The sequence below is a fragment of the Taurulus bubalis genome, assembly GCF_910589615.1.
Source record: "Taurulus bubalis genome assembly, chromosome: 14".
Lineage (NCBI taxonomy): Eukaryota > Metazoa > Chordata > Actinopteri > Perciformes > Cottidae > Taurulus > Taurulus bubalis.
Genome location: NC_136602.1, coordinates 16,205,685 through 16,230,131, shown reverse-complemented (window position 1 = coordinate 16,230,131; position 24,447 = coordinate 16,205,685). Strand labels below are relative to the sequence as shown.

At 42.9% G+C, this 24,447-nt stretch overlaps 2 protein-coding genes across 2 annotated transcripts; both read left to right on the top strand.

Annotated features, from left to right (window-relative positions):
- Positions 1 to 1,147: 1,147 nt before the first annotated feature.
- On the top strand, positions 1,148 to 6,326 carry foxn2a (forkhead box N2a; the record flags this gene model as incomplete). The annotated part of the gene is made up of 5 exons (XM_079229508.1): positions 1,148 to 1,714; positions 3,740 to 3,864; positions 4,119 to 4,168; positions 4,791 to 4,859; positions 5,902 to 6,326. Exons 1-5 carry the CDS (start codon positions 1,157 to 1,159, stop codon positions 6,324 to 6,326), a joined length of 1,227 nt encoding a protein of 408 aa, XP_079085634.1. The 5' UTR covers positions 1,148 to 1,156.
- Positions 6,327 to 11,696: 5,370 nt separating this feature from the next.
- ppp1r21 (protein phosphatase 1, regulatory subunit 21) lies at positions 11,697 to 24,447 on the top strand (the record flags this gene model as incomplete). Its single annotated transcript, XM_079229675.1, has 22 exons — positions 11,697 to 11,756; positions 12,994 to 13,062; positions 13,744 to 13,890; positions 14,102 to 14,203; positions 14,304 to 14,468; positions 14,561 to 14,619; positions 14,971 to 15,065; positions 15,285 to 15,337; positions 16,096 to 16,245; positions 16,389 to 16,490; positions 16,588 to 16,676; positions 16,776 to 16,912; positions 17,197 to 17,289; positions 18,088 to 18,215; positions 18,829 to 18,978; positions 19,852 to 19,944; positions 20,406 to 20,660; positions 21,040 to 21,075; positions 21,199 to 21,315; positions 21,958 to 22,056; positions 22,159 to 22,287; positions 22,940 to 24,447. The coding sequence occupies 22 exons, from the start codon at positions 11,697 to 11,699 to the stop codon at positions 22,967 to 22,969; spliced, it is 2,358 nt and encodes a 785-aa protein (XP_079085801.1). The 3' UTR covers positions 22,970 to 24,447.

Here is a 24,447-nt window from a genome sequence, read left to right as displayed (position 1 = left end):
ACCTCTCCATCCTTCTAGCTCTGTCCGCATCCAGGAGATCCCAGACCACCCCTGGCCAGGGCATCTGCTGTCCACCCACTGGGTGCAGCAGAAGCTTCTCGTCTGTAGCAGAGCCAGCCAGCATGGCTTATTATTTTTCTTATTGTATCTATGGATCTTGTTTGTAGGGATTTCTGCTCTTATTGAAGGGATGGCATGGTTGTCATGGTGACACCCAGGACATAAAGCTTGTTGTGAGCGGAGCCAAAGAGTGATCTCTTTGTGCTCTTGGCCTCACCAACCAGTGTGCAAGACCAGAGCTTGTATTTTATAGTTTTTACAGTTATTCAGATTAATTGGACACTATTTTATTTTCAAATAAGAACTTATTTACTTATTTTAGTGAGCTGAGACACGGACATGCCTGTACTTAAAACCAGAGCTCAGCAATTCAGTTGAAACACTTTGACGGGATCATCGCTGATGACATGCCAGTAATCCTTCCGCTGTGCTCATGTAAAAAAAGTATCATTGTCTTATTAATAATGGTACTTGGGTGGATTTAGTTAATGATACAGGGCTTCTGGCAATATTGAATTTCCTAGTGCCTGTAGCCTCTTTACACTACTTAATCTGGCTTGTGACAAATTGAGACTTGATCCTGGCTGAATGCAGATCAGTCCATGAGAGCCATTCACTCCCTAAGACGGAGGCCTTGCACTCGTTCCTGCAGTCGTCGGATGGTTTCATGCTCATTTACACATAAAGAGCGCCTGGGTCTTGTCTGAAACGAGGTGGGCGTCAAGGAGTGGAGCCCTAAGTCGGTTCACTTGCTTGAGAGGACCTCCTCGAAGGTCCTCGGCTGGAGTCGAGAGCAGGGAGAGCCGAGAGCCTCTCCGTCCTTCGGGGGGCGTGCATGTGACGGGCAGTTAGAGGGCCAGCAGGTGCGATAGAGGCCGACAAGCTCCGCCACAGGGTGTTTGCCCCCAGGGAAGATTTAGGAAAACAAGGTCAACGCTTGGAGGAGCACATCATTACATGATGTCGCATCCAGTTATTTCATACCGCCAATTTTTGTTGTGAAGTCAGTTCACCATCAAACACTGTGATTCTTCTCTACATGCTGTCTAACATGATCAACCTCTTCTCTCCTCTATCTCCAGACCTCTTTGGTTTAATGGGTCCAATCATTGGGATGTCACCAGATAAGAAAACGGAAATTCCGGGTATGCAAGAGGAGCGGACGGGGCTCAGAGGCGTTTGCGGTGTGGGAACACTCCCTGAGGCGGAGTGTGCGTCGAGTCCGCTGGCGACCAGTGTGGATCGTGCTTTAGGTACTGAGGATGAGGAGCTCACCAACCTCAACTGGCTGCACGAGAACCTGCTTCAGAACTTCGCTCTGGGAGGTCCGGAGGCTCAGCCCAGCGGCAGCCCGCTTTTCGACATAGAGGGAGACTACGGGCCCAACCAGGGTCCGTCGTCCTCCTCCTCGTCACACAGCAGAGGCAGGGAGCGGGACTCGTTGAAGTCCAAGCCCCCTTTCTCGTTTTCCCTCCTCATCTACATGGCCATCGAGCAGTCTCCCAGCAAGTCTTTGCCTGTTAAAGAAATCTATGGCTGGATTCTCGAGCACTTCCCTTATTTCTCCAATGCTCCCACTGGCTGGAAGAACTCAGTTCGTCACAACTTGTCCCTGAACAAATGCTTCCGCAAGGTTGAGAGGAGTTTGGGAAAGGTAGGTCATGTTTTACTTTCTCCTAAGTTTCATGCACTTCACACAGATTTCATTTGAGAAAACTGCACTGTTTAGATTGAACTCCTCGAAACTGTTATCGCATTGTTTGATGCTGTGATATTAACGTTTCCAGATGCCAAACGTTAAGCAAAACGCGACTGGTCAACAGGGCATTTCAGCATGCAGCTGCATTGTGGCTCGTGTGACAGTGTCCAGGGACTGTAATACAGCCGCGGGGACCTCTGACTCTGCTGCGATAACGCTGGAATACAGTCAAGGTTACAGATACTCCTTCTGAGCAAATGCAAACACAGCACAATAAGATAGGGCTTTATCTCCGGAAGCACCACAAGTTAGAGCAACCGTTAAAACCAGGGAGAGAAGCATCCCACATTTAGAAACCTCAACGTCACACAACGAGGAGGAAGCCAGCGTGACCTGCAGCGCAAAGATGAGTTTGTTGGAAGAATCTTTTGTCGGCCGGCTCCTGGCAGAGTTACATGTGACTCATTTGTGTTCCTGTATAGGAAGGGAGGGAAAAAGAGAGAAGTTGACCTTCTCATATGCACACGCTTGTGTGATAAACCCATACTGCATATCCTGCACAAACTTTCTTGTGAACTGAATGTGAAGTGAGTGAAACGTTAGTTGTGAAATTGTTAATTTACTCTCTAAATAGTTTCAATCTTTCATGTTGAGGAATAGAAGAGGTACAAGAGAGGTGGCTTTTGTTTGAAAACACGACTCTTCAGTATAGTTCAGCTTGCGTTTGTTGCTCAGGTTTTAGAAGACAGTCCTGTGTCTGACGCGACCTAATTTGCATGTTGCTGTACTGATCTAGGGAGCGACACGACGGCAGCCATATTGAGCATATTGCGGTATGAGTTCGGACTTGCGCCCGGCAGAGCCTGTGGTGCCAAGGCTGTGCCCGTCTCGGGCCTCATATTTTCCCACCATGGGAGGCGATGGCGGTTAGTGCTCAGCGAGTAGCAACACGGTGCGGTGCAGGCCGCTCAGCATGCAGGTGCACAGCGTGAGCCCTTCGTCTGCTGAGAGACCAGTTTCACATGACACTGGCTGGTGGTTTCCGTTGCCATGGAGACATTTCCTTCTTCTTGCATCAGGGCTGGTTGGTAATCTGAGTCAAGGTTATTCTCCTCCCTCCCTCCCTCTATTCTCCTTCCAGACTGGGCAATGCGCCGCCATCAGATAAAGTGACACTTAACACACTCGCGCACACATCACTAACGGACACATTGGTTCCTCACACGGTGCCGATGAGCAGTTATTTTCTCCTTTTGTCTCGGCCGTTAAGGAATTCTTACTTAGGCGTTTGCTATTTCCAGTGCTTTGTTTATTATGTCGTGCTCCTTCAGGAACTGTTTCCTGAACATCTTTTGCCATTTGTGAAAAAAGGAGACCTTTTATTACATCACTATGCTGCTGTATGCAGTGCTCATCTGAGGATTTTCAGGAATTTAGTGAATGTAAGCCAATTGACGAATAATTCTGAAGCGTAGAAATAGGTCGAAATCGAGTTTCAAATTTGTACTTACCGACAGTTGTTAGTGGGCAAAGAAGCGTATCAACAATACGCTCTCGAGGGCAGTGAAAAAGACTGCCAGCTAGCAAGCGTGAATATAAAGATTGCATGATTTCCAATAATAAATCCTGCTTTGCAAATGTATTATGAGGAAGGAAATGCATTCAAAATGTTCGCTAGGCTTCAAGGATCCACACTGAATTTAAACATAACTTTTGTTTGTTTTCAAGACAATCCACAGGGTACCGTTGTTTTAAAGATCATAAAAGGCCCAATCAGAATACATTCTTGACAAACTTATGCCATGTCTCTATCACAGCTATCTAATGCTCAGGAATCATCATTTTTCTTTACCTATACAAGAACATAATTGATTTATAAAAAATCTAAATTCTTCTCACAGTTTGTTGCAAAAGGTTTCTGGCAATTTCTTGCTTTGTGACCGGGGTTGTAAGTTTGACTGTCCCTGCTTTTTTCTACAGGCCAATGGAAAAGGTTCTCTCTGGTGTGTTGACCCGGAGTACCGCCCCAACCTGATCCAAGCCCTTAAGAAGCAGCACTTCCCTGCCGCACATGCCTTCTGCACACCACCCGCCTCCCCACCCAGGTAAATTGTCGTCTCTCTGGATGTTGTGCATTATATAGTTGTATCAGTCATACCAGATTCCATTTATTTATTGGCATTGTTAGCGAAGCATATCATAACAAGTTGTTTTCTTTTACTTTTGAAAGTCTGTATTTCTATTTGACATTTGATACCTTTTTAAATAACTGAAAGGGGTCACGTTTTACTTTTCTCTACATCTCCTTTACAAACTCGAGATCTGACCTTTCGTGTTTTTTTTGGTTTGCATTCTGCAGTGCCTCCTCACCCTCTCGCCATCTTTTTCTTCAAGGCTGCTCATTCAAAGGTGAGACGGAAGAAAATCAGCTCGGCTCTTCAGTTTCGACGTGTGCAATAAAAGCAGATGTACAGAAATCGCTGTAGTTTCTTTTAGCGTGTGTTTGTGTGGTATTTTGATTATGTTGCCTGTTCACATTTCAGTCCCAGAACATTCAGCATCACTGTGCTTGTATCCTCAACTCTTGGTTTGATTTGTTGCTTTTCGAGTCATTGATGCCTCATGTAGACCATAATGTAGAGCGCTCCCAGTCGATGCATCAGCCTCCTCTTTTCCCCCCTCTGCCTCTTGGATTTGTAACCTTGACGACAGGCAGAGGTTCTGCTGGTGCTGTGTTGAGCACTCAGTCTCACTGTAATCATTAATAATTTAGAGCCCCAGAAGTGAGCTATGAGGCTTTTAGACACTTTGTCAGGTCTGAAAAGATCGGATGCAATATCAGTGGCTTCAATTCATCCCCTGGTTTGTTTCGGTGAACCTTCCGCATAGCCAATCCATTCGGGGAGCATTGATTGCATCACTCTGTCCCTGGTTTAAAATGACTGAAGGAGCCCAGTCCCAGTAGAGATGCCATGCTAGCATGCTTTCACACCTCAGGACTGACCATCATGCATGTTCTCTCCTCTTCCAGAGTCTGACATTGATGCTGCCACTGCCATGATGCTCTTAAACTCTGCCCCCGGGCACCACGTTGACCCATGTAAGAGAAGCCACACGCTGCCATACTTTCATACTTCCAACTCTTTGTGTCCTACACCCAACATACCACCCTGTCATTGCTTCTGTCATCTTTTATTTTGTGTGCTTTAATTTGTGTGTAAGTCACCTGTCTTACGAGCAAAATGTTGGTGTAGGAAAGGCTTCCAGAATATTACTCGTACCTGCTTGCATATCTTTTTTTTTTCTGCAGACATTCTACCTCTAGAAGGAATATTTCGACATTTCGGAAATGCTAGACCCAGCAGCCAGTTAGCTTAGCACAAAGGTTTGATTGTCTGGCTCTGTCCAAAGATGATAAAATCCACCTACTAGCACATCGAACTTTGACTAATTACCACCAGAAAAGAAATGAGTGTTTTTCCCTAAAGGTTGAACTAAACATTTTACATATGATTGACTCTCAAATGTTTTTGGAGGATATTACGCAAACTAAAGTCAGTTTCAGAAAGTGTTTTTAGTGCAGAAGGGTTCTACATGGTAAATCATTAATGTGTTTATCCGTTTAAAGCTGTTGTTGCTTATATTATACATTAGATCATAATTTTGTTGAACCTTTACTTGATTAACTTGATTCGGTGACGGCTGGAGGCCTCATAAGGATTATTTCCATGTGATTGTGTTTTGCTAATATTTCTACTTTCCCCATCAATGGTCTGCTTTAATGTGAAGATATTTTTAAATCAGGTGTTTTCTCTTGGGCTGTGACAAGTATCACTTCTGCTTTATATTTGTAAACAAAGTGAGCCAACGCTACAGTTTATGGTTCATTGCGTCTGGCGCTTTATTCAAAAAAAGAAAATTCTTAAATACAAAAGAAATCACGTTAAATCAAGTTCCATAAGAATTTACATAGTGCAGGATTTTCTGGATATGTCGTTTTAAAAAAAAAAAAGTATTTTAAACCAACTAAAGCGTAAAACTTTGAATCTAGTTTTACATGACGTGCAATATTTAGAACAACATTTTATGCTTTTGCATTTCAATGTATACTTATCACTCTCTTAATCTTAATCCCTCCTCAGGCAATTCTGACAGCCCACTTGACCTCTCCCGACCCGACTCTGTGCTGGTGAGCAGTGATCCAAAGCAGGACCACAACTACAGCAGCGTCGCCCTGCAGCGCTGCTCCTCCCGTTCCTCCTCTTCGTCTCTTTCCTCCCTCGACGAAGGCGGCTGTGACCGCAGGCAGTCCCACCGCGCCGGCAGCGAGGGCTTCCACAGCGACGAGGACTCCGACCTCTGGGACGAGAGGGGCGTCCACCAGACTTCTCGACGTCCGCCCGCCATCAAGTGGCCCGCCGGCAAGAGGGTGCGGCGTGAGGTCAAGCCAGAGCTGGACGAGGAGCTGAAGGAAGCCGCCGGGTCCTTGCTGCATCTCGCTGGTATACGCAGCTGCACGGAGGGCTCCAAACGCACTGTCAAGAGCACAAAACTTAACCGGAAATAAAGATTACTTTTGCCCCCATCGGACTCCAGACCCTGTGAACCCTAACCTCTGACCCCTGATCGTGTGTCCGAGTGTGCCTCCTTCTCCTTTTCTGATCGTTCATTGGCCATTTTGAGCCTTTTTTTGTTTGGGAATATCCCCGTCCAACAAAACAAATGGCAATAGTATCGTTCACGCAGGAGAACAAAGCCATATAGAGACTTTTGTACCTCGGGGGTGACTGTTGGGGGTTGGTGTTTGGGCTGTGGAGAAAACATCAAGAAACCTATCCAAAATGACCTGCCTGCTTCTGTTGGATTAGAAGATTGTGATTCAAGATTTTTTTCTCGAAAAAAGACAAAATGGGAAAAGCTGAAGGTTTTATAACTCAAAGCGTTGCATGCTTCCTCCTCAAACCTGTATCCTCTTCCAAGTGAATCTATTTATGAAGCGAATGAGTGCATGTTTGTAACAGACAAAACCTAACCTCCTGGTGTTATAATTTTCTCCTTTTTGTGCTAAAGAAAAAAAAAATGCCACTGTTTTGAAAGGAACTCCTGCTCCATGAATCCTCTTGTAAGAGAGATGCAATAATTATCCACAACCTTAACTTTCCTTGACTTTATTTCATGGTGGCATTTTTAAAGAGTTGAGTATGCTAGTTAAACTTTACAATTAAGAAAACGAATGGAGTAGTACTATTATCTTGTTAAGCGATACACTTATTACACACAAGCTCTGGCTCTATTTCAGGATTAGCAAGATGTGGAAATAGTATTACTCTGCCACTGCCAAATTTAGTTGCAAAGTTAGCTATACTACTTCGCTCTGTTTTGTGCGGCCATTACAGTGCTATACAAATGAAAGCTGTTTTCTTTTTATTTGTTTTTTTGCAAATCAATTGCTCATCCTGTCGATCCCCTTCATTCATCAGTGTGTTTTTGACATTTATTGTGCAGACATATATTCACATGTTTGGTGACAGCCTTTGCAAAGTGAACATCTGCCACTTGTTGCCAGATGTTCACTGCCTGTTCATAGGTTATCCTCCATAGATTTTATTTTTATTTTTTGTGTGTGTGCGTATCATAGTGCATGTCGACTTCAGCCTAAACCTGAGATATGACTGACTGTCTTGACCGAAAGAGTTTGATATAGTCAAACACTTTCTGCTCTGCTGACAAAGTAATCATACTCCTCCGATGAATGTGATCGGTGTGATGACCGATCTCCTTGCTACAGCTGTATTGTAGGGCTGCTTGGTACTCTGCTTGCTTCTGGTCCTTTTTTAACGCAAAGCTGGTTAATAATCAGAAAAAGGAACGGACGGGAAATTAACGCAGCTTCTCGCTCCATTATTTGGGTTTTCAGTTCTGTTTTTTTTAATCCATGTACTTTAGAAAATGGCAAAATTATACAGCTCATTTTCTGTTTGCTGATCCTGTGGCAAAGCTAATTCACAACTTGAGAGAGGGTGTGTTTGTTTTGGTTAAAAGAAAAAGAAAAGTGCAGATCATGGTGCATATTCCAGTGCAAAGCACGAGAAGGGGGCAGTCTATGGCCAGAGAGAGCTGGAGGCTTGAAGACATAATGTTGTGCCCACAGTTCTGGCTGGCCACAAGTGTTTCGTCTTTGCTCTTCCTCCTCGAACAAAATAAGGAAGTGCACGCTTTCTTCTCAAGCTGTGAAACGGAGTGTTTATTGTCAGTTGATTGCATGCAGTTCACTGAGGGGAAGTTGCGAGCCGCTTATGTAAAAGGCTACAATTCTCATGTGAGCTTTTACAAAGGCTGTACACTGGCAGCGTACAATACAAGGTAGCATGGACGCTCAAAAGGGGCAACAAACATCGTAATATTTCTTCCCGCAGCACTAGATCACATTGTCACAGTGACTGTTAGTATAGCATGCATGGTCAGTGCCAAACATCTTCTTGTGCCACTGATGTAAAAGTGCAAAGGGCAGTGGTAACTTTATTCCCCTGCTGCCACAATGCAGTTGTGAGAGCAACAATGCCCTATAGTTTATTGAATCATCCGAACAGGAAATGGGAGAGGACGCTGGTCAGTACAGTGATTTCACCAGTCTCTTGGGTTATTTTTGTAGCTTTAGAGTGGGAACTGCTCTTAGCAGAGTAAGCTGCAGTTCTCAGAAGTAATACTTGCATACACTGGTCTTGTTTAGCTGTGAAAAAAAGAACAAATTATTGTTCATTAATCATCACCTTATTTATGACATTAATTTATGGGATTATTGAATGCAAAGTCTATCAAACACTGGTCATTTGAAACGAGTGACTAGGCACATTTATTGTTCTCCCTTTGTAAACTCCACTTAAGTATTTTGTTTTTCTCCCTGTCTTATTTTACAGCAATACAACTTTTTTTTCTTTCACTATGTTATAGTGATTAAGTATTTTGCCAATGTCTATTGTTTTTAGAGCGGGTGTTTTTTTGTTTTGTTTTTTTTCAATCTAACCATGACTGCCAGGTTTTCTTGATGTTTTGTTTTGCTTTTTGTTAAGCTGGATAGTTTATTAACATTGATCCTGAAACCTTTTGTTGCCAAAATTGATGCACAGCTGGGGTATAAACTTTAAGATAGACACATTCCCCCTGTACTGCAGAATCTCATTGACGAAGATTGAATCATTTTATTTTTTCCTACATTTGTCTCATGCTAATGTTTAGATATTGTGACTAAGTTGTCACAAATTGAATATTGGTTCTCGGTCTCGTCACAGATTGGAGCCTTTAAAAAAAAAAAAACGAGTGCCACTCATAACTCATGCTTCCAGGTATTGTTATGGGAAGTTGAAAACTAGACTCGCATGACCTGAGCCAGGTCTGTGGATGAGCCACCTAAACATTAAGGCGTCCAACTCAAAACCCAGTTCCCTTATTGCTCGACAGCTGTTAATGACTATTGATTATGCGATTCTCAAAATTTCTGTTGCAGTTCTTAAGGGTATGATGAACATTTTTGTTGCATTTGACAAAGTTGCCAACCCAGTATCAATTTGTGTCAGTTGTCTGCCATGTCTATTGGACCGACACACCTTTTGGTTTTTGTACGCTAACCTCTGTTGATAAAATGTTTATAAGATTTATTTTCGCCAAAGATATGCAATTGCATTATATATGGTATTACAAAATATTAATAAAAACCTGTTCTTGTTTTCACTGCCTTTTTCATTCTAGTCAGAGCAGCAGCTCAGTTTCAGCATTTCATCACTGAAAATAAGACTTGACACATTTTTTTGCCCTCCAAACTCTTCTCCGCAACACAAGAGTGCCATCACTTTACATTAGGAGCCTACACGAGCGAAATCTTTTGATCAACATTGCCACCTGCTGTGAAGGCCACAAGATTGAAGTTCTTGTTAATAATAGTCTATTCTTGAGAATAGCTACCTTCTCCATGTAGCTGCTTTCTCAGTTTTCTAATAACCATGTTAGAGCTGGCAAATATTTCCCACCAAGACCAGCAGCAGGTCGGGACTGTTTTGACTGCACTCGCTGTGCGCGGCACTACGTGTGGCGGCTCCACCACACTTTCTCTTTTTCTTCTTGCAGAGTCTTTTGATTGCACCAACATGGCGGGCTGCCAGAAATGCACCTCACATTAATGTAAATTCCAGGGCTGTGCCAGTGATGGATGGATGCATCATCAGATGTCCTAACGACACTCTCCGCTGTAAGTTAATTAGTCATGGAGGACTGTGGGATGAACACAGTGTGACCCTGAACAAGGGCTTGTCTGACTAGCCTCGGGCCCATTGGCACAGCTCTATTGTTCAATAGAGTCCTGTGTGTGGAGGGGAAGAGGGGGGCTTCTCCCCACTGACTGCCTCAATTCAGCTGGAAACCAGAGCAGCATCACCTCCCCCCCTCCCACACGGCCCTAGCAACCACGCCACGCCGACAGTTGCCAGGCAACCAGACAATGCTGGAGCCACTGGCTGTGGCGTGCGTGTCAGAGTTTGTGTTTTGCCTGTGTGTGTGTGCGCGTTCAAGATCAGGAATAGTGAAACAACAGCAGAGGAAATGTCTGTCTTTGGTTCAAAACATTGAAGCAAAGCCCTTTTGTGTCGCACATTTTAATGGCAGATAAAATAAGAACTCAGCAGTTAACTTCTTCTTTGGAAATTAGAAGAAATGGTAATAGTTTTGTGGTGAAAAATATAGAGATTATTATGGATTAGGTGAAATTAATCTTGTAGGATTGGAGCCATGATGGCTGCATTAGCAGCATGTCATTTCACTTCGAGTCTAAATGAGGTCATGTGCGTTTTAAAGGAGAATCACAGAGACTGTCTTTCACAGAGCTGCAACCCGCTTGTGATTTCTGACCTTGTTTTTGTGAATGCAACCCATACCACACTCAAACTCAGCAGTAAATAATTTAGCAGTGACATCACTGGTCCTAATTGTAAATGGCCTTAGTTCTATTTTTCAGGGAGAGGAAAGGATGTTAATATAGTAGCTCTATTTCATGTCACACTCATTAATATCATATTTAGTAACGCCAGAGTGTTGACATACTTTATTATCAGTAAGTATTACAAGTCAACGTAAATACATTATCAAGTATAAAAACAGAAAAAGTACTCATTATGAAGAACTGTCCCTTTCTGAGTGTTATTTTATTTTCCATCTAACTGTTATCTATCCATCCAACGCTAGACGGCGCCCTGTTTACATCAGCTCACCACTTTTCTATGTCCTACGCTTGTGTCTGTGGTCGGCGTCGGTTCTCGTTTGAGGAAGCTTTTGCTTCTCAGAAACTGAATGTATTGCTTCAGACGAATGGCTGTCACGGCTGTTTGATTAGCTCGGCAGCAGCCACGCGCACTCAGTAGAAGGCTGTGCGGCCGCTGTCACATGTGTCACACCTGCATGTGCTACTCGGTGTCAGGATTTGTTTTGCTACAAGCTAGTTAGCCGTTGGCTAAGTTAGTCAGCTAAGCTATCTAGCTAGCGTTAGCTCTGTTCCCGCTGATGGTGTTAACTTAAAAAAAGAAAAGCCGTTGCTGTCAAGTCGGAACAACATCCGGTCAGAAATTAGCGTAAATCAGACGACTGCCAACCGCTTTCTTTCCCCGGGACTCACGTCAGTCACTCTGCGACTATGTTTTCGAGGATAGTTTTCCAAAGTAACGGAACAAGACACCCCGAAGCACTGACATTAAACGACAACTGTGAGCTATCTAACCCAAACTGGCCGGCTCTCAGCTAACCGGCGTCAACCGTCAACGTTCCGTACAGCCGTCAGCGTGAGGCGCGAGCTACCTGACGGTTCTACTTGTCAGCCGGCGGGGCTCGCGAGGACACCGCGCTTCTAGCGTCCACGTTTTAGCGGCTGGTGATAACGTGAACGTGTCCAGCGACAATGGCTAACGTTACAGATCTCCAAACGAAATACAGCAAGCTGGCACAGGAGTACTCTAAGGTAAAACAGGGGCATTTTGTTCTTTCATGTAATGTTAATGACGTTAAGGTAGTTGTCATTGTTAAATACACCGTTAACTAGCTAGCTGACTGCTGACAAGGCTGGAACTCAGAAGCATTAGCGTTAGCCACCTGCTAATACTGTTATCAATATGCTCCTGTAATCAACGCTACCTGAACATATTTACTCACATACGACACTTTACTGGAGTGGAATCCGTAGTATTAGCTATACACAGAGCTTTGGTCAGTGCAAAGAGATGCCCTCAACACTGAGTTAATTAGCTAGGTTACTCGTATCTGAACCTAGCTAATGAACTCTGTGTCATAAAATCCCCTTGCAATAAAGCATATCTTCATGAAGGCTGTATTGTTTTTTTAAAAAGCTGTTGATTTAACTACATGGGCTGTTTGGGAGATGTCATTTGTGGTGCAGTTGATTTTATATTTTCTTAGACTGAGACTGTGTGTTCTTATAAGAAAAACCTACAAGTATAATTCAATATAATTCAACACCTGTAAACTACCAATTGCAACAAACATATCAATCAACACGACCCTCTGAAACAGTGTGAACAAAGACTGATGTGAAGGTAGAGTAATACACGTGTGGATAACTGAGTGTACACTGATTTGATATTGTAATATCAAAACAGGTTTTTCAGGATTATGGTTATTGTAGCGTGTTTACGCTTGATTGTGACGAACAAAGCAGCTAAAGATCCCACTAGGTTCCACTTATCAACATTTGGTTAATTTGTTAACAGGTGACAGTAAAGCCTGTGAGTCTGCAATTTCTCTTGGCTGTTTGTGCCCTTTTGTTTCTGTGTCAGCTGACAGCACGGGGAGTGTGTGCTGTTTCCTGTTCAACTCTGATCTCCCCGTTAGCCAAGCACCATATCCTGCTCAGGAAGTGCTGACTATGTAGCTGTCCCACATACTGCCGATATGCTGAATTAAGTTTGTGTTTAAAGGCCACTAGACGGTCAGAAAACAGCACTGAGTTTTAATTATTTTGGTGACTTTTCTCTTCATGTTATGCAGACCAGGACGAATAAACGACAACTTCACACAAGCATATGATATTTGTGTATATTTGCATATGATAAATGATAAATGTGTTTTCAGTTAAAGATGCTGCATACAAATGCTTATTTATTTGACAACCTCCTTTGGGTCTCAATGTTGATCACTGATAATGTTTTATGTCTCATCCTCTGTTTTTTTTCTTCTCACAGCTCCGGGCCCAGAACCAGGTGCTGAAGAAGGCAGTTGTGGACGAACAGGCCAACTCTGCCTCATTTAAGGTAGTGACTTAGAAGACAACAACAAAAATTATGATCCACAGCTGTTATATCAAATTTTATTCCTGATAGAGGCTTAATAAATCAGACACAACTTTAATGCTTTGGGGATTACAGATCATATTATGAACTGAGATCCATCATCAGGTTGCCAGGGTAATCTTAAAGCCTAAATGAAGTGTTGTAGATGTTTTTTGCTAAATAAATCCAGATGGTCACCTGATCTTACTAGTACTCATTGCAATGTTGCTAGTATTGCTGGAGTTGCACAATGTCAGCTCTGCCATATTTGCAAGGAACCCTTGTTTCATTTGTTAGTTTCCTCTCGACCTGAATAATTCACTCGGCATGAGTGCAGTATTTATTGTGATACCAATTCAGTCTGGCACTTTTCTCCGCTACACAGTGTGTGACAAAAATGACTCCAACCTTTAGGCACAGACCCTCCACCAGGGTCTGGAAAAACTGTCTCTCCCACAGGGTCATCAATGGTTTTGGTTGGGGGTTCAAATACAAACTGGAAACTTTTCTGGAAAAATCATCCTCAAATGTTTCTCATGGCAGAATTTCTTTGACAACATTGACATGGTTTAGAGGTAGTGATTTGCTCAATGTGCTACTGGTTGTGAGAAGACATGTACAGCAAGTTGATACGCAACATGTGTTTGTCATTATCTTCATCAGGAGCAGCTTAAGCAAAGGGACCAAAGCCTCAGGAAGCAGGAGCAGGAGATGGACAGTCTCAGCTTCAGGAACCAACAGCTGGCCAAAAGGGTGGAGCTGCTTCAAGAGGAACTTGCTGTCAGTGAATCCAAGGGCAAAAAGGGGAAGGTGATCATGAGGGAAATTAAGGAAGAGGCTACACAGTTGGCTAGAGGGAACAGGATGTACTCGTATACATGAATTTGATATGCTAGCAAAAAACAGCATAATCAACATGTGTGATTATGAAATTCGCAAACTCAATAATGCTCATCAATATACGCTAATGTTCGTAGAAGCAGAAGATCACAATTAACAATCCCTATTGTATCTCCTCCAGAGCAAAGCAGACTCTCCGTCACAGCATGGTCTAGAGACTCAGAGTGTTTTTGATGAGGACCTGCAGAAAAAGATAGAAGAAAATGAGCGACTTCATATCCAAGTAAGCAGCTGTGTTATGTTTAGATTGTTCTGTATGTATATAGTTAATGTACCGGTGGGGCCATGCATGTGATGGGCCTGGGTTGCTGTCTATGCATTAGTTCTACGACGCAGATGAGCAGCACAGGAAGCAGGAGGCTGAGCTGACGACGCGACTGCAGGAGCTGGAAAAAGACTCCAAGCAGCACCAGGCTGTTGTGGACGGACTCACCACTAAGTACATGGAAACAGTTGAGCGTCTGCAGAGTGACAAGGCTCGTTTAGAGGTGAGGAGGAAGAGGGGGAAGATGATGAAGTACATTATGTCATTGTACATTTTAATGAAGTTTATTAGAATGTGTATATTGTCTTCTGACAGGTGAAAGCTCAAACTCTGGAGAGAGAAGCAAAAGAGTGCAGAATGCGAACAGAAGAGTGGTACATCATCCTTTTTATTTACGGTTTGAGAACGATTTAATCCACCAGTGTGGTGTCGGAAAACCAGAAGGGTGATTCGCATATAGGAAGTACATACAGTATACATAATAGTTAGATAAACCCCACGAGTAGATGCATATAAAAAATCACGTCATCAGTGGTAAAATGATCTGTGAAACTATCATGTACCTGCATTCTAAAAATTCAGAACTGTATTGTAATTTAGTTTTTGACATCAACCTTGGGAGTATACATTTCACATTATGCATTTAGTTGTAATTCTCAAAACCTATTAATTGATTTATCAAGTAAAATGCATAGTTTCATCTATTAAACTTTTTTTTTTTGCAGTCAGCAACAGGTGAGGCGGTGCCAGTCAGAGCTTAACAGACAGGTGAAACAGAGCAGCACTGTTATCCAGGAGAAAGTGCCCTTCAATGACACCAGTGAGTATCTCTGAGCTACTATATAGAGCAGACTTCTATTTGAGAACATTTAGTTCTTTGTTGCCATAACACCATTCTGCCCAGGAGTAAATACCCCAAACTGTAATATTGCACGCAAGGAGGCTAAACCATTTAAGCTATATTTGTCGAGTCAATAAAATGCGGTGCAGAGATTGAGGATTGGCTCTGGTTTGACCGCCTTTCTCTTCTACCCTGCAGAATTTGGTGACTACAACAGCCTAAATGTGCCACCACACAATCGAAGGCACCAGGTGAGTGAGAAAGCAAAGCACATTGTTATTGGTTTATAGTGCACATGCATTCAATTGGTTCCTACTTGTAGTCTAAAATTACAATTCTATTTCCACAGAAATTATTACATGTATTCTTTTTTTGTAGCATAATACATTTAACAGTTTCTCAAACCCACATTTTTATCGTTTTAAACTTTTTCCAAACTTTTTATTTTTTGTTTATTATTACTTTAGTAAGTGTGGTAGATAGCAACACAACTACAGATTATTTTGTTACTTTTGTTATTGTATTACTTAATTCTGATTTTGATCAATTATGGCATCTGTTATTTCTTTATAGAAGGCCACTGCTCTTAATAACAGACCATTCCTATGTTCACAGTTGAGATCTCCATACACAACGAGGGGACTATTTTTAGCAGATAAAATGTCAGGAAACAGTGAAAGGTGTAGATGCCTTGTTTTACCAGACCAACAGTCCAAAACACAAAGACATTTAAAGTACTATCACTTAAAACAAAACAAAATGCAGCAAATCCACACAATTTAGAAGCTGGAACTTGAAAAGGTTTGATATATTTGTTTAAAATTTACTCAAATTATGAATTGGTTATCAAAAGAGTTGCAGATAATTTTTTGGGGATTGACTCATCAAATAATCACCAAATTGTTTGGAAGAAATACATCTGATACCATATGTCCCACATTTGTTCACCCAGCTGAATCTCTTCAGAGACGGGACTAAAACATAGCATGTGTTCTTTCTGTGGTTTCAGCTTAAAGCCCGGGACGTGGCAGGTCAGGCCCTGAGCTTTATTCAGGACCTGGTGGCTGCTCTGTTGAACTTCCACTCGTACACGGAACAGAGAGTGCACATCTACCCCCTGGACTCCTCCATTGAACCAATCTCCCCCCTAAACCAGAAGGTGAGGCAACCGACAGAAGAAATACAGACTATAGATGTACATTTACGTCAACAATAAAAGACAGTAGCCGTGGTTTTGCATATAGAATGAATAGTAATCAGTGTACATACAAGCTTAAATGCATGATTCCTCTGTCTACCTAGTTTTCTCAGTTTCTCCATGAGAATGCAGCCTATGTGCGCCCCCTGGAGGACGGCTTTCTACAGTTACACCAAAGCATCACAGAGGACACAGTCACTGTACTGGTGAGTGGTTTTTGGACAGGGACATTCTGTGGGCTTGTTCATGATGCTTGCTTACAGACAACCGCCAACTGTGTCCTTTTATTTTCTTGAATTTAAGGAGACTGTGGTTAAGCTGAAGAGCTTTGCTGACAATTTCTCCTCATACACCCACTTTCTGCAAAAGATTCTTCCCTACCAGCTGAAAAGGTCAGTGCTTCTGTGTGTGTGTGTGTGGGGGGGGGATTGGGGGGGGTCTGTGTGAAAATGTGCGAGTAAGGCTGTATTGATCCTCTCCTCTCTTTTCAGCCTAGAAGAAGAGTGCAACACACCTCTTTGTACGGCCGCCCTTATTGCGAAAAACCAGGAATTGCAGAGTGACATGAAGAAAGTTACTTCTGTGTTTGAGAAGCTGCAGAGCTACATTAAGCTTTTGGCCTTACCCAGTAAGTTAACATTGAAAATACATATGTGACACATTAGTTCATACAGCTGATGGTTTTAGAGACAGATTGTTGGTTTCTGTAGTTTTTGCTCTGAGCTTTATTCAGGACCTGGTGAACATGTTATATACTTCTGTCCATCACAGTTATTTTTGGATTAGAAAAGTAACATAAAAATGTATGTTTTTAAAGGTGATCGTAATTTAAAGTTTTTATGGAAAGAAGGGGTGCTCCTGTGAAGTGATTTGCTATGCTTGTTTTACAAATGTGTGCAATGTGTGTCTCAGGTGTTCGGCAGGATGCCATGCCACCGAGCAGCACCTCGGCTGTCTTCACCCAGCTAGCTGCCTGCCTACACAGTCTTCATGATGCCATTAAAGGTGAGCAGCACCTCAAGCCATTTTTCATCCACAGCCTTTCGCAACCAGTGTGACGCGCACAACGATTCCCTCATGTATCCACCTCGCTGCTGTTGCCATTCATAAAAGTCAGACTCATTTTCTGTTTTCATGACGATACCCACCAGCATATTTTGAAGTGCAAATATCCAGCGTCTACCACACTCCAATGTGAAATGGAAGTATCATTTAGTACTCTCTGGCAGAGAAGAGTCACTTGTGTTAAGATGACACATTAGCTGAGTGGAAATGTGTTTATATAATGAGGACCCTTGTCTTGGTACTTGTGGGGACAGTGATTGTGGTCAAATATACTTTAAAGACATGCAGTTTTACTCTATGGAATACAATTGCATCATTTACACACCAATCGGTAGAGGGGCTTCACAAAACGGCTGCCTTTTGATCTCAAAAGATGATAGAAATGTAATATGTAGCTGTTCAAGGTTTTTATTTTGCCATTTGTGCCTAGACCAACATCCAGACACATTGGAATGTTTTGTGCAGGGCTCTCTGAGTCAACAGAGAAAAAATATAAAATATGAAAACACTATATATACGGTGGTATATGTACAAAAGGTGGTCTTATGTACAAGAAGGATATTAGATACAGTTTTAAAATAATAATGTTACAGTAATAAATAAATAAGCTAGTCCTGAGTGCTATTCCTATTCACAGTTTTGTTTGCCATCAGTCTGACTGTGGCAGGGAAGAAGCTGTTGAAGAAACGTGTTCTGAATGCGCCGCCTGCTGTTCTGTTTTCCTCCCCCTGTGTCCAGAGATGTCAAAGCACTATAACCAGAAGGCCAGCTTTGAGCAGGAGCTCCCCACCATCACCCAGAAGCTCTGCACCACCACAGAGTGCCTGCTGGGGTCTTTGGGCTCTCTGACCAGCAGCACCGGCAAGGTATGGCCAACAGGGGGCAGGCTGCAGCCAAGTTTATTTTCCCTATAGCGTGTGTTCACACAGCGAGTGTTATCTGTCGATGGTGTGAAGCACAAAAGCTTAATTGCAAGTAGCGGTGAGATTTCACTGCAACTGGAATTGGTCATTTTGCCACCACAGAACGACAGGACGCAGGTGGGCGGCCGTTTAATGTTCAAAGATACTGTCCAACTCACAGTTTGTACAGCTGCTCCCCAGTCCGTGGAAAGGGAAAAAAAGCGATTTCTCTTCATGAATCAAGTGGCGCGTTGGCTGAGACGTGTCTGCTGACAGGAGGCACAGTCCAGCGGGCTGTAGTGCCGACTAATACACTGGCACATGATGTGTGGTGTGAGCCGCTTTTCGAGAGTGATCATCTCTGCAGGCAAAAGCTTAATTGCTCAGACATTTATCATCCTGGACACTCGGTGTGATAATCTCTCTCGTGAACACACTGGTTAATTTGCGGCTCAACAGAATGCTGAGTAGCTGCATTGAGACATGTGGGCATAATTAGTGTTTCTTTAAATATGGAGGCTGCAAGGATCTCTTTGATTTTAATGAGACAAGACATTATGTCACTGTTTTGTTGCAGATTGCTACTTTCTTTAGCAACAACTTGGACTTCTTCACATCATCAGGCTACAGTCCAAGAGGCAGCACAGTAGCACTCAACCCTTTGCAAGCAGAGAGTATGTTGGCCAACAAAAAGAAAGCCTCTGCCTACATACATGCTATCAAACAGGTCAGTATATGCTTAAATCTGATGATTATTTCCAGGTCTTTGCTCATGATACAGTGTGACCGAGCCTTTGCAGTTAAAGCTCCCAGACTTTGGGATGTTGTGCACATTGAGATTACAAAGCCAACATCTGTAACATCTTGTAAATCGGCTTTGTGAATATTTCAAACGTTTTCTCTGATTTTTTTTCCTTTTTTTCTTTTAATTTGAAAGGACTTTGTTAAAGTTACTATGAGGAACTTTTAACTGGTTATGGAATGGTCTCAATGTAATACTGATGCCTCTCTATAACCTACATGAGTAAACAAGATCATCAGCAAGAAGATTCGCTATTTCTATATAGTTATTATTAATACGCGTCATCGGTGCCACCGGGTCTGTATGAAATCAGACGAAATCATGTAAAGTCACCAGAACTTTTTCAGCTCAGACTCCAGCAGCAACAAACCCAATGTGGCGAGACCCAGGTTCGACTTTGCTTCCACCTTCGACCTGCAGTCACAGAGCTCTGTGTCCAGCAGCAGAGGCTCCTCGTTCGGCCACACCGACGCCGCGCTGCTGAAGGCCCAGACCTAATTGCTGGTCCTGCTCGAGGGAAGGGAGGCCCAGGAGAACCAGGACTCAGTGGGGCAGACTGTCAGACCATGCTGCAGTGAAAGGAGAGATTTGAAGGGACTCTGTCGATTGGAAACACTACCACTTCTGTCCACAGAGGCCACCAAACTCAACACAAAAAATAGTTCCTCATAGTAGCTTTAAGTATAATGCTATATTAATCCAGTTAATTATAAAAAAAAAAGTTTTTTGTTGTTTTTTGTTTATTTATTTATGAATGACCGGTTTCCACTATGCTTTCTGTTTTGTTTATTTTTCCAGGGCAGGCCGCCGTCTGTTCCATACAGAGAAGCCCTGTCCAATCGCCGTATACTCACCAGCTCCACTGAGAGCAGAGAAGGTCTCACCCAACAGGTAGGACACTCGGCTCAGATATTTTTTCTGGAAACTATTTTTGTTGGTTAAATGCTCAAACATTTTTAAGATTTTTCGGAATCATTTTTCAAGGAGACACCAGTGGTATGTGGACAATGTGACCATGTATGAGTCATTGAGCCAACCAGGTTTGGTTGCCTTAGAGACAGTGATATAATAACATGGAGGTTAAGCCCAAAATGGTTCCACATGCAATTATGTTTGTTGTGACTGCAGAACAGCACCATCAATAGTTTCTGGGAAAGACAGGGATGTGGAAGAGTTGTCATAAAAGTGCAGAATGATGATATGAAAAGACCACAGGACCTCATCTTTTACACATTTTTATAATAAAAAAAAGAAGTGTTTTAGAAAAGTCTTTACCTGCCTAATACTGCTGCCCTTTGCTCATCCCTCATCCCATCAGCTCACTGTCCTCTCCTCTCCTCTCCTCCCTGTAGGTGCATCAGAGCCAGGACAAGATTGCTCGTCTGGAGCAGGAGAAGGAGCACTGGCTCCTGGAGGCCCAGCTGGGGAAGGTGCGGTTGGAAAAGGAGAACCAGCGCATTGCGGACCTGGAATTGCAGCTCGCAGCAGCTCTAGGGGGAAGTCCAAACTCCCATCCAGCTGCAGCCAGCACGCTCTCAGAAAGCCTTGAGGAAGCAGAGAGAGAGCAGAAGGCTGCGGAGAAAGAGGCTACGCTGTGCACCAGCCTGGTACAGTCACTACATTGGTTGCTGTGCTTGTTAGTGTTCTCTTGCAGTGGACATTTTCTGCCCACGGCACTGGTGTCTGATTTGCTACAACAAAGGGAGCGTTATTGCTCTTTTCTTGTAGCTCCCACACTAAGCAAGTTTTTGCCTCATAAAACTCAGACTTCAAATGTGCTGATGCTGCAGAATAGAAGAATACTTTGGTTTGAGCAAGTCAGTGCAGAGTTCAGTGCAGTCACAATCCAGGGCAGTTTAATTCACTAGTTGCTGTACTATTTGTGTTTTATCTTGTATTGTTATTGTCTCTTGCACGGCTGGGTTTTATAACGTCCAGTATGTGATGAAGTTCCTGACATCTTTCTCTCTTTTGTCTTGTTGCCAGGTTGGCATGTTGTGCACAACACCGACAGTTGAGCATGTGAGTTGTCACAGATCTAACCAATTGACATATTTAAATAAAGAAAAACGTTTTTTTAAATCATGATACTTCCCAGAAGTAAACAAGTCTCATCTGGGGGGATGTTGTGTCTGTGTTTGGCAGGTGGGAGACGAGGGGTCCCGGGAGCAGCTGATAAAGACTCACTACATGGCCAGAGTGGGAGAGCTCACGACCCAGCTCCAGATTTCAGACAGCAAAGCTGTGCATTTTCACTCTGAGGTGAAGCCCGAGCTGCACTCCTTATCGTAGCAAAGAACTGACCGTTTCATCGCACACAGCCTCTCCAACATTACATGTCACCTGTGGAGAGATATGGAAACTCTTACAACCTCCACCACGAAACGCCCAAATACATTTAGTGCAGAACAGTCACTTGTCCCTGCTCCCTCTTGTGTACTATTTTTGTCTGCTTCTTTAATTTGAGAATGGAGGGCAAAGAAACTGAACCAGGAGTTAACCTTGTGTCTATTTTCCTTCCTCTTTGTGCTCTGGAAATGTTTTTTGAGTTCCATTATCATCAAGTGTTCTCTTCTTTTTTTTTTTACTGAGAAACTGACACTTTATATTCTTAGCATTAAGCTGAGCCGTGATCTGAATGTAGATACTTCTCTAAGTGACATTCGGTCACATTGTGATTAACCGGTATGTCAGTCATCAACATTTTGTATCGTAGCAACAGGAACGCACCTGATCTTGAGTCTGTGTCTCTGGAATTAAACTGTCACTATTTTTAAAAACCATTGGCACTGTCCTTAAATATCCCCATTACTCAAAGCAATATCTCCCTTTTATTTCAACTTTTGAAAAAGATCTGTAAAGTGTGCTAGACATGCAGTTAACTTTCCTTTTTTCCCTTCCTAGTGTCGAGCTTTGGCCAAGAGATTAGCCATTGCAGAAAAATCCCGAGAGACTCTGAGTGAGGAGGTCAGACTGGCTAATCAGAACATCACACGCTTGCAGGTAGAAGCCAGACTCATTACCGAAAAGCTTCCCGTCTAAGTATAGACAGGAGCCTCCTCCCAACACAGAAAACATTCTCTTTGTAACTGGTGTTTCATACAGGACGAGCTGACTACAACGAAGAGGAGCTACGAAGACCAGCTCAGCATGATGAGCGACCACCTGTGTAGTATGAATGAGACCTTGAGCAAGCAGAGAGAAGAAATCGACACGCTCAAACTGGGCAGCAAGGTACAACACCTGCACCTTCCTGTCCTAGTGTCTGCTTTTTATTCTTTTTAAATAAAAGGTCTTGTCAGAAGTGTTGCCTTTCACAAATGTAGCTCCGTGCTCAGGTTTGTTTTCAGCTGTCAGTCTCCGTATATATAAATAAATCTTAAAAACTGTCATTGAAGAGTGGGGGGAAATAAATCCCAGAGGCTTTATGGAGTGTGGAGCATCATTTCAGGTTTGTCTGGGAAATGTGACATTGTAAAGTTTCTGTCAGTTATGAGGTGAAGTGGGAGGTCATCGGTGGTATTGTGGTTGCCGGCGGGGCCTGATGGGAAAAGCACCTGCTGGAAGCATCTGAAGAAGTCGTTAAGTTGAGGCGGCAGAAAGAGGCCCGTTTTAAGCGCGCATGTTCCTGCTTGTGCGCACACAGATGGCTGCGTGTTGGGAAGTTGCAGGACGGAACATGTTAGTGAGTAAAGGTAGTGATTTTCTCCTGAAGGCGAGAGAGGCCAGCCTCAGCATGTTTTGTTGTTTTTTTTTTATTTTGAAACAGAATGCAAAAACGAATCTCAACTTGCTGCACTCAAACGCAACACAGTTCTTAAAAATGTTGTACCAAATCTGGAAATAACTTGATTGTGTATTATCTTTTCTTTTCTGTTTTCTTCAGGGAAACTCAAAAAAGAACAAAAGTCGCTAGAGCTGCCCTCTAAACTCTGGCTCCATTTTGGCACCACAAAGGGCACCTTGAGAGAAGATCTGGTCTGCGGAGCCTCCCAGCACTGTCAACGAACCACAGGACGGCTACATGAGCCTAGGTCCCTCCACTGTCAAGCAGTGGCAATACAAACTCGTATGGAGGCTTGAACATGTTTGACTGAAGAAATCTTCTCTCCCCTCTTCTCCTTGTCACAGCACCGTTTTAACACACCATGATTTGCATTAAAAACTGTACAAGAAGCTGCTGCGTGACCTTTTGGCCAAAGCGGAGTGGGAGAGAAACAGCTTCCCCCGAAAGGGACAGAGGAAGATAAACAGTGGGAACAGGCGAAGTTGATAGTGCTCACTGAAGTCAAGACTTGAAGACCAAACCCTGTTGATCGGCGTGTGTGCTTTTCCTGCTTTAAATGGCTGCGTAAAAGAAAATGAAACCGCGCCTTTTACTGCTTATCTGTGGGAGCAGGCGAGGAGAGTAAATGTTGGTGTGACTGTTTGTGTGCAGAGTGTCGTGTCATCGTGTGACTGTGGCACCGGGCTTCACAATATGCGAGTATTGATTTACACGTTGAAATTATTATTATTTTTAGATCAAATTTGAGAATATTTTGCGCTGTTGGTTCCTACCTACAGCATCAAACCCCTTTACAACACAGGCATTGAGCATAAGCTTAAGGGCTTTAAAACCCGAATGAACGACTAACAAAGACAAACTTGAATTCATTCCTCAATTTAGAAAATGTTTAGTCCCTTGGGAGTTGAGAATAGGCGAGAAGAAATGTCTGCCTTGAAGCACTGATTACCTGTGTTTACCTAGATGAAAAGGGGAGGATGGACAAGTCCGAGCTCGTTAAATGGTGTCAGTCTGTCTCTGTGAACTTGTAACAATAGTTGTTTTTATCACCAAAGTAAGTGGATGTGCACTCAGAAGCCTGATGTGGCACAAATTCATGTTGTAATATGTATGCACAAAAAGGGTTAATGTGAATATACACTCATTTAAAATCATGATATAATTGTAGTGTATCATTTCAAATAAATATATATGTGTATATACACACACACACACACACACACACACACACAAAGGCATTTATTCAGAGGTTACAAATGTTTATTTTCCACAAAATTTGAAAAACTCAATCTTTAGCTACTTTTTCTCCCGTATGTGGAAGTGTAATGGGATGGTTGGCCCATAATGCAACGGGTGCTTCGATAATTTGATGTGTGAGTCATGGCAGAGTGCAGTTAAAGTTTAAAGTAAAGTACAACTTCTTTGGCGCGTAGTGACTTGAGGAAAATGAAAGAAAAGAACAGCAGTGGTTATGAGCAGTTCATTCAAACCTTTAGATCATACAAGATTTGCCAACAACCCATAAATAGATTCTAAGAATAATACTTCTCACACTGTATCTTCTTCAAAAGCACATATGAATATGTGAAACTAAATAAAAAGCTTGT